Raw genomic sequence first — 10,267 nt, forward strand, 5'->3', positions numbered from 1 at the left:
TATGGCCATGGTGTGCATTTTTTACTTTATATCTTTCATTACACAGTAGGTTGTGATATTTTTAATATACACCAGCTTTTGGCTGAATTTACTTTATATTGCATTGTGCTGGGTGCAAATCACTTAAGCTGAAGCGTTTTCTTCAAGAAAAAGGCTAAATTTCTCACTCTGAATTCACTTATATGCACACAAAGGCACAAATACTTGTTTCAAATGTTTGGTAGATGTGTTTATGACATCTGATAAAGATTTTGTGTTGCAGAATTAACATAGCACTTCAAACAAGAAAAACAGCAGCACTTGATTTTTGTTTTTTTTTGGTATTCTCATAGAAATACATTTCTGGCAGGAGACAAAGGTTGGACAAATATTCTGAGCAGAACTTTTAACCCAGAGTCTAGAAGGGTATTGTCTGTGAAAAAATGCAATGAACATGTAGATCCAGCGTAGTGGCCATCCCATCCATTCAATAAATTAATCTTTTCAAACAAGAAGTTCCAATGCATTTGATGCTTCTGTCTATGTATATATGTATATATATGTATATATATATATATATATATATATATATATATATATATATATATATATATATATGTATGTATGTATGTATGTATGTATGTATTTTTTTTGCAAGTAGTTAACATAGAAGGTTCTAGATTGTTGTTTTGCCTTCTGCACAACCATGGGTTTACAAAATGAAACACAGCAGTCTGTACTAATCTATGGCATTTCTGCTGATAAGGCACAGAAACAAAGAATGCTGTCATCACAAGTAGGTACAAGACCTAGAAATGCTGAATATGAGACATACGCCAACCAAAGCGGGACAAAATGAACACAAACTGAGCAAAAAGGAAACAAAGAAAGATGAACTCAAAGACACGTTGTCACACCTTGTTGTAGATATGCACCAGTTTAAGTGGAGGCTTTTGCTTGCTCTTGTGAAATTGGTGGGCTTTTCTCTAAAAGTGTCTTGAAATGACCGTGTTGCGTTTGGCATCATAAAGATAAATGGAATTGAATGAATCCAGGAATGTCAGAGAGGAATGGCCTTTAGGTTGCCCTGACATGAAGTAAAAATAGAAAGATAAAACACTCAAAATCAACTCACTTTCATGAAATGAAACCAGAATTTACTTTTTAATGCTTTTAATGTTTTTGTTGCTTTTTTGATGTCTTTTCAAAAAGTTACATTGACTGCCAAAGATATAATGCCATGTTTAATTTCCATATTAGACATATTAAAACCGCTCTTGAATGACAATAAACCAGCAGGTTAATTCCAAGTCGTGTAACTCGACTCCAAGTCCCGTAACTCGGATCTCGGTCTCGTGAATCGAGTTAAAGTTTCGTGAATCGAGTTAAAGTCACATGACCAGACCTTTGATGTGTTCCAGTATGATCAATTGAGGTTATATTGTTAAAACTGCCCACACAAATTTAGTACTTAAACTCAGTTAGCAGGTTTTTTTAAAAAACATGTGGAAATGTGGAGAATTTGCAGGCCTGCTTAGAAAAACTTTCCTCCGTCGTCCCGTAACCGTGATGTCATCTCTTCTTGTCCATCCAGCCACTGCAGAAAACAGTTCACTTGTTACTGATCTCCGGTGCAGACAGTCACGTTTCAGAGCCAGCGCGAAAACCCCCTCCATCATGTCCCACTGCGTTCAGGAGAAGTCACGGTAAGACACATTTAGTTATACGGCTCCTTCTGACTCAAGCAATCCACAGTGCTTTGCAAATGTTGAGAAAAAAGTCATCAAATCGGTCAAATATATTGTTCAATGCAGGGCTGTGCAGGAAGTGAGTGTGTCAGCAGTCTCAGGTGTTAGGAAGTTTGTTCCAGCGTAGGAACTAAAAACAACTGACACAAGAAAACATACTACTGCAGTTATCCAGTTTCTGAATGTTCAGTCAGAAAGCCCTCAATTCTTGCAACATTTTCTACTAGTAGGACACTGACTTCTGTGGTTGTTGAATTTCAGGTCTGAGTCGTCGTCAGTCCAGATTTCAGCCTCAGCTCCTTGATTTCAGTCACATCGAGTCAAAGATGGTGACTCCAACAATGGACCCTCAGTCAGCACTGTCCATGAGGATTGATGTCCTGGACAAGGCCATGTTCTATTACAGCCAAAGGAGCATGGAGCTGCAGAGCAAGAACAAGACTCTGGAGGAGCGCTTGGACAGCGCTGAGAGGGAAAAAGAGAGGCTGGCTGAAGAAAGAGCAGCAGCTGAGACATTTCCAGGCCCTGCTGGAGCAAAAGGACCAGGAGATAAAGACTGAACGTCTCCGCTGGTCCCAGCAGTGGCACAGCAGAGAGCAGCAGTGGATGGCTGAAAGGGAGGCTCTCTGCACCAGCCGCAAAGACACGGTGGCCAAGCTCCCTTTTCATGTCAACGCCATGACCACACCAGTGAGGAAGGATGAGGGCAAGGCCAAACATGAGAAGTCGCTGTGGGCGGAGTGCTGCGCCGCTCACGACGACAAGACTGCTGCACATGTGAGGCTTTGGAGCAGGATCTGGAACGTATGACCAGCCTCCTCTTGAAAGAAAGAGAAGAAACCACCATCAGCTTCCTCAACAAAGTCAGGGCGCTGACTGCGAGGGTCCAGGACTCTGAGTCAAAGCTGACTCAGGTCCACAACCTGATGCGGCAACGGGAGGCTGAATGGCATAAAGAGGTCCATGACCTGAGACAACAACTCAACCAGCAGCACCGTGAGAGAGAGGGGGCAGTCACACATTTCCGTGAGCTGCTCCAACAGGCCAGGCATCCTGAGGAGGGCTGGGCTGCCAAGGAAAAGCAATGGCTGCAAAAGACAAGGGGTCCATCAAAGACATTCATGTGCCAGAAACAAATCTTCAAGCTCACCTCCAGAAGAGAAAGCCAGCCTGGCAGTATTGAAATATGTCAGAGCAAAGACAGAAAGAGGCTCGCAAACTGCAAGAAAGATGGAGAGGCCTTATGGAAGCAGGAAGCAAGGCCAAGAAAAGAAACAGTGAAGGAGAACAGCTGAATGGGAGGCTTGAGACAACAACTGAAGCAGCAGTACTGTGAGAGAGAGGGGGCAATCGAACATTTCCATGAGCTCCAACAGGCCAGGCATCCTGAGGAGGGCTGGGCTGCTAATGGCAAAAGACAAGGGGCCCATCCAATCAAAAATCAATTCATTTCAATATATTCACCGTGCATAATGAATCCTGTCTGTGTCCCTGTATGATGTTCACTGTCTGTATGGTTCATGTAAGACCTCACAAACAAACTACACAGTCCTGAATTCACTCTGTTATGTGTTGTGGGCAGAATCCAACATCCACAGGGCTTCCCTGTGTACGCCCTTAGATAAAGTTGGTCAAATCACTTACTTTTAGTGTTTCAGGTCAAATAATAATACAGAAATATGATGAGAACAATAAGCGGCTGTAGAAAAGTGTGATGCAAAACAGGAGTCGAGCAAATAATTCAACTGAATTCATTCCAGTTCTATTTCTTTAGAGCAAAATCCAACACATTTCATGACATTTCAATGCATTTTTCATGACATGATAATGAATAAACATCAAACATACTTTTAAATTATATGATTCATCACTCTTGGTTCAAAAGAAATTCAAAAAGGTTCAAGTAAAATTGGTGAAAATAGCAAAAACCACAAGAAACGGGGAAAAAATTAACAGAAAAATGAACACCTTGAAAAACCTGAATTGTCTACAATTTCTAACATAAGAAAATGAACTATTGCAGGAAAAAAAGCATACAAACTGTTGGTGAAATGGCTCAAACAGCTAAAATTTCAAACTGTCAACAAAAAAAGCTTGAAAAGAACAAAACTGGAAGAATCTAGTACAAAAACAGGCTCAGTGTAATAAAATGTTCACCATTCTCTTTTCTGAAACAGATGCCAGTTTTACATTCCAGCGTTACACTTACAAATGAAAAATTGAAAAGTTCATTATGAAAATTATATAAAAGAGAAATTATGCAAGGAAAAAGCACCAGTGCTGTCAGATTTGACTAATGGGGCCTTTTCTTTTTCAACACAGGATGATTAAAAAAGGGTAAATATAGGTATTGAATTACTGGTGAGACCAGAGAGATCATCTGAATTGGGTATTTGGGTTTATAATTTTAGTCTTTGTTGGAATCATGTTTATTTGAGTTTTCTTGCTTGGTTATTCAGGGCAGTTGTCAATCTTTGTCTGTTGTATTTTTATGAGTTTAGCATTTGCTCTTCAGAAGTTGTGATTTGGAATAATTTTTATTGGGTTTGTCAGATTGAAACCTGACGTTATCAGTCAGATCTGGCAACCTTGTAATAATGTAGCCTGCAGTTGCAGTTTGAGGCCAAACGGTGGCGCTAGTGCAGGGAAGACACTCCGTAGAAGAAGAAGAAGCAGGAAACCTGATCATGCAGAATATGTCAGAGTGGTAACAGCTTGTGCTAAGCCCTTCCAAAGGACAGGACTATCACTTTGGATGATTTTGAGCTTTTTGGCAGCCACTGAGCTGCTAAGGATTTAAATGTTGTTGCGATATTGGACTTCACCAAGAGAGGCAGCAATGTGCCGTGAGGCACCGAGTTTGCCGGAAGTGAGTAGAAGAAGGAGAAGTGACCAGCGGCTGACTACTTTAAGATGCTTTTGTGAAAGTACAGAACATAGCCAGTGTTTAGCTGTACACCAGACCAGACTGTCTCCTTAATTAAACTCCATACTTATCGTTAATCAATGAGAGCAGCTGTCAAACAATCTAAAACGTAGCAGACAGCGGCGTTAGCATGTAGCATGTAGCATCGTGTCATCGTCGCTCCCAGCTCGCTTCTGCTCGACAAACACGCAGACTCCATCGCGGCCTACGGCTCCAAGAAGGACGGCTACGTGAGCAAAACACAATCCATTGCTTTTGAAAACTATGTCCAGACTACCTTCACTCTTATGTATGAGACTTCCTGTATCGCCATGATCCTTTTAATTTTGCTGAAACAGTCACACAAAACACAACAACATTATAATCAAAGTGGTGTCTGAGATCGTGTATATTGTTGTTTTCTGATTCCCTGTGAAAGACTGAACAACTTCACCTGGTTAAATCTCTGATGGCCAAAAGCTCACTAGTACCAGACAGAGGGAGCAAAGCAGATTTATTTCTTTAGCATCATTCAGACACACGGCAATTCACAGTGCTTCATGAGGAAATGAACTTTAGTTCTACAAGTAGAGGAGAGTAGAAACTAAAAGCTGTTTCTCCTTGTTCACCTTTTCTGGAGGACCACTGGGGTCTGGACGTTTCATATTCTACAGGCAAATCTGAAATGTATTCCATTATTCCTTTTAAGGCAGTTTGAATCATTTTACCTAACCTGATCCACACTGAAGACATGCAATGTGTTCAATCTTTTGACCTATTTTGGGAGGACAACCTAAACCGGGTTTCCCGTGGTGCTGATCCCTCCTGTTTCTCCAGGAATCCACGCTGTGGGAGTACCTGCGGATGAGCGGTATCTACTGGGGGCCGACAGTCATGGACCTGGTGAACCAGGCAGAGATCGCACACTTCATCAAAGCCCCCCAGCACGAATATGGCGGCATCAGTGCCAGCATCAGACCCGACCCCCACCTGCTCTACACTCTCAGTGCTGTCCAGGTGACTTTATAGGAGCTTTCCTGCTTCCACAGACAGCATCTTTGTGAAAAATGCAAACTGAACTGCACAATGCTGTGAAGAGCTTTGGGAAGTGTCGTTTTGTTTCTGGAGAAAAAAAACAAATCATCTCCAGTAGCAGTATTTATACACTATCTCCAAAGAATTTAAATAACAAGTGCAATTTAAAAGAATTCAAGTTAAAAAAAAAAATCAACTTTTATTCTGATTATCTTATCAGTATAACGAAGCATCTCTCACTTCACTGTTTGATGTCACTGAGTTTGGAGGAATTAAAGGAAGAACTGAGAGCGTTCTTTCTGGAGTTTTACTTGACAAAGCTCAGCATCCAGTGTGTTTGTGTGTTCAGTGAAAAGAGCTGAGAAGAAACACTGTCAAAGGATTGAACCCTCAGTACTGGACAGGATCTCCAGCGACTGTTAGGAAGTGTAAATGGAGAAGCAACGTTGTGAAATCCGATGTAAAAGTTTTGTGTTTTCACTTGAAAAACAGCTCCTTAGTCCTTACTGTTGAAATAAAGGAGAACGTAAGGATCTGTCATCTTGTGTGAACACACTGATATCAGAGTTTCCCTTCACATATTTAGAATATTTCAGACTCCAGGTGGATCCCATCGATCTGATTCCGTTCATTCATCTGTCACATGGCTTCATCCAGGTCGAGCTCATGGGCAGTGTGGTGCTGCTGGAAATGATTCAGAAACATTATGAGATTTTAGTGACTTATTAAGTTAAACTTGTGTCGCAGAGCGTTTAAACATTGACTCAAGACGCTGGATGGTTTTCACCTGCTGACAGAATTGCCAAGACAAGGTTCTCTGACTCCAGCAACGAGGAGGCTGAACTACCCAACGTCCCGAACCACTTTTTTACCAGCTCTGACACTGAGAGGGAGAGGTGAAGCGGTACGCCGTCCCACCTGCCGGAGGGGAGCCGCCGCTGCTGCAGCTGAGCGCCGCCCTGAGACGAGCCAAGGCTCAGAGCAGCAGGACCGGATGGAGTCGCAGGCAGGGCTCTAGAGCCACGCTGTCTGGGAAGCAGTTCAGAACAATAACGTACAACACAAACCATCTGAAACCACACACAACACACTGAGGCAATTCTATATCCCTGATATATAACAAAACAATCCAGATTTTCCAGTTTCACATTGATGTGTGCTTTCATGAAGTCTTGAGCTGGTCGAACTGCAGGAGCTGACCTTTTAAAGATATGTAAAACTCTACGCAGGTAGAAATCCGGAGAGTTCCTTCATCAGTCAGTCCGCCAGCAGAGTTTAAACATGACGAAGCTTCTCACGTTGTTAACACTCGTCTGTTTTTCCCCGCTTCAACACAAAATGTCCACTTCCTGCCTCATTTATCGCACAGACTGACAGGTGCTGCTGTAGCGTGGGAATCAAATATTCACTTCACACACCGGCAGCTTTGGCTAATTGAAGAATATTCTAACTTCGAGGTTCAGCTGCATGTTTGCCGAGGTTGTCCACACATCTGGAACAGCCAGTGACAGGACGGCGGTCTGGTGCGAAGCTGCAGAGCTATGCAGATCAAACCAGACTCGCGGAGTTGGTGAATTTTTCCGAAATTGCAGAGCAGACTGCGAACAAGGAGATTCCAAATTTAATCCCACCTGGAGAGAATTTAATCTGCTGAACGGCTGATCTTCCTGCCACTCCGCTTGTTTTCATGTGTCCTGGTTCGTCATTTGAGGGTTTAAAGCCTTTTTTCCCTTCTTTATCTTAATCTGTTTATCCACTTGTTTCATATTTTGTCTTTTTGTGTCATTTTAATACCCAGGGGAGCTGTAGAGGCTGTTTTTTCCCCTCCTCATAATAACGTTGAGGCATTATACGGATGGTTTCTCCCACTCTCTTTCTCTCCATCGCCACACTTTGGAGGGTTTTTTTTTTTTTTTTGCTCCCCTGCTTTCTGTCTCGCTCATTCTCAGTGTCTAATTCCAGCTTTCTAAGTTACAATAGAGCTGTTTAAAGCCTCTGAAATGCTGAGCAGGCCTTGAAACCGTCCATTGAACAGTGGGCAACAGATGGACAACGAGACGGAGAAAGGAGGAGAGAGAGGGAGAGAGAGAGAGAGAGAGAGAGAGGGAGAGGGGAGAGACGGGAATGAGAGTCAGAGGTTGGTCTGAAAGCATCAAAGTGCCTTTAGCGACGTTGGATTAAGGTCACAGCGGAGTTTCATAATGACAACACGCAGCACAATGTCAGTTAATATCACAATCACTCACACTTACCAACAGCCCCCCGCCGCCCGCCGCCCCCCCACCGCCTCTCCACAGTTACAGTTGTGCAGTCAGTCGGTCGGTCTGTGCGGGCGGCTCGGACCAACTCGCCCCAGTTCGTGGCTGTGCGGACAGACCGCGGTTGAGGCTCATTCAGGGTGGGGGGGGGGGGGGGTCTAAGTCTGATTGTTTGAGTTCTCCACAAGCAGCTCTCCCAAAAGAGTGAAAAGAAATCCTCACTAATCCCCCGAATCCCCACCAGTTTCCACTGAATGATTCAATTTCCCTCTCATTGTGCCACATTCGGCCTATCTTTGTGTGTGTTTGTGTGTGTGTGTGGTGGTGTGTGTGTTGATGTGTGTAAAGGAATGCTCACATACATCAACACATGGATGTGGGGGGGCTCCGCTCTCCCGAGCATGTGTGTTTGCACGCTGTCTCAGGTCACCAGTCTTGAGCGCGTCGCAATGAGGCTTTCTTGCCACGGGTGTCAAAGCATGGACAATAACAGCCAGGGAGGATGCTCAGTGGCCTTTTTGACTGACAGCCAGGAGCAGCGGGCCCTGTTTGCGTGGGTGGGGGTGGGGGTGGGGGGGTTGGCGTCGAGCGGAGGGTGAAATAATGACTCCTGTGACTCCCGTTTACTCTGCTCTCCGGGGTGAAGGTCGGCCTTGATTACCAGCTCACATCCCGGACATGTTTGTGGCTCTCCGTTCCACACACTCCCAAATAGAATCCTAATAAAGCTGCGTTTGTCCTGCAGGTCATCACATTTAGAACAGGTTCCGTTTGCTGCAGTGGATTTAAAGCGGAGCAGAGAAACAACGCCGTTCACAGGCTATTATTGTTTATGTTTATTTATGGAGTAGACACTGGGAGACAGGCGTACCTTTGGGTGTCATATTAGTCCCACCTGCTCTTGTGGCCATAATGGATAATAAAGGAAGGACTGAACTCAAAAGAGACATTTTTACCGATCTGCACATTGATTAAACAGAGATACATTTGCCTTTCATCCAGATGTGTCAGACTATGTTAGATTTGAGAAGTCTTGTTAAAACAAGGCCCTCATGGTGTTGAGGCAAGTAAGAGAGAGAGGGCGTTATCAATCTCTCCACTGTTCAGTCCGCAGCAACCGTTTTGTATACATCAGCCATTAAAGCTCCTATACGGGAGCAGATCGAAGGGAAAATGAATTTACTCCGTCTCTGGCTTCTGTCTTACCCATCCGTCGATGCATCAAGTGGCTGCAGCCTTTTACATTTGGTGACAAGTTGATCATTCAGGCAGCTTCTATTTACCCATCTCGTAAGAGTGATATTGACTGCACCATTGATTGTAGTATATGTTCAACTGAAATGTTAATAAACATATACTTGCTAGTTCTATTCAGATATAATGAAACACAGTGCTGCTCTGGGTGATATATTTCATTGAAAGTTTCATAATAACCTCAAGATTTAAACTTATAGGATTTTCATTGTATGGTGCACATGGTGAAAGAGAATTTTTACAAAACCAAACAATTCTGAAAAGGACTGTTATTTCAACATAAATCAGATTTTAATGAAACCTTCAAGTGCAAAATACGTGCACCTGTGCATGTTAGGGCTGCTCAATTTTGCCTAAAAATAAAATCCCGATTATTTTCTCTCAAACCCGATTTTTCGATTACGATTACGACTTTTTGTAAAATAAAAAATGAAAAAATAAAGCTCAATAAAGTACTCTGAATGTCTTTTACTGAACCTTATTTTCTCTGTTTGGATTCAACAAATCCCCCGTCCAAAAGTTACACTCACGTTACTGACTGAATGGTGCAAACTGATCATTATAAAATCCAAAGTGAACAACCAATCTCAAATATCCTACTTCCCTGAGCAAATATCACTTCTCCGGCAGTAGCCATGTTTGTTGTTGTTAGTGACCAGACGCTGGGCGAAGGCAGGCACGTACTTCCGTCATGACGTCATTAGATGGGCCGGAAAAACTACGGTGGCTTAGAGGCACCGAAAAGGACCTGTTCATGTGAAAAGCCGAAATCGTTTGCGTACGATTTCAGCGTTTTTAACCATCTTCTTAACCCAAAAAGTCAGTTACGATTCAAAATCGATTAATCGTGCAGCCTTAGTGCGTGTTTGTGAATTCACCCTGACAACATGGCCTTGAGGCCAGTATCGTTCATGGCAGAATGCTGATGTCTCAGCTTGGGTGTCGTATTTCTTGTGCCCATTTCTCCAAAGACGTATGTTTAAAAAGATATCATTGTTTTGTATAAATGTTTTACCATTGGGCAGTTTAGCAGGCTGCATTGGAGCTCTTGCTGGACGATTCAGTCCTACATTCCTGATGTTTGACTC

General features: G+C 43.1%; 1 protein-coding gene across 1 annotated transcript; it reads left to right on the forward strand.

Annotated features, from left to right (window-relative positions):
* The first annotated feature begins 2,053 nt into the window (after nucleotides 1-2,053).
* On the forward strand, nucleotides 2,054-5,661 carry LOC115406126 (geranylgeranyl transferase type-2 subunit beta-like). The gene is made up of 4 exons (XM_030116033.1): nucleotides 2,054-2,156; nucleotides 2,200-2,287; nucleotides 4,811-4,883; nucleotides 5,470-5,661. Exons 1-4 carry the CDS (start codon nucleotides 2,054-2,056, stop codon nucleotides 5,659-5,661), a joined length of 456 nt encoding a protein of 151 aa, XP_029971893.1.
* The last annotated feature ends 4,606 nt before the right edge of the window (nucleotides 5,662-10,267 follow it).

The sequence above is a fragment of the Salarias fasciatus genome, chromosome 18 (assembly GCF_902148845.1).
Source record: "Salarias fasciatus chromosome 18, fSalaFa1.1, whole genome shotgun sequence".
NCBI lineage: Eukaryota > Metazoa > Chordata > Actinopteri > Blenniiformes > Blenniidae > Salarias > Salarias fasciatus.

Bases quoted from the DNA above. Each gene is read 5' to 3' on its own strand.
- LOC115406126 (XM_030116033.1), top strand. From the start codon at position 2,054: ATGGTGACTCCAACAATGGACCCTCAGTCAGCACTGTCCATGAGGATT. The intron at 2,288-4,810 runs ACGTCTCCGCTG...TCGTGTCATCGT, and splicing joins GACCAGGAGATAAAGACTGA to CGCTCCCAGCTCGCTTCTGC. The intron at 4,884-5,469 runs GTGAGCAAAACA...CTGTTTCTCCAG, and splicing joins GCTCCAAGAAGGACGGCTAC to GAATCCACGCTGTGGGAGTA.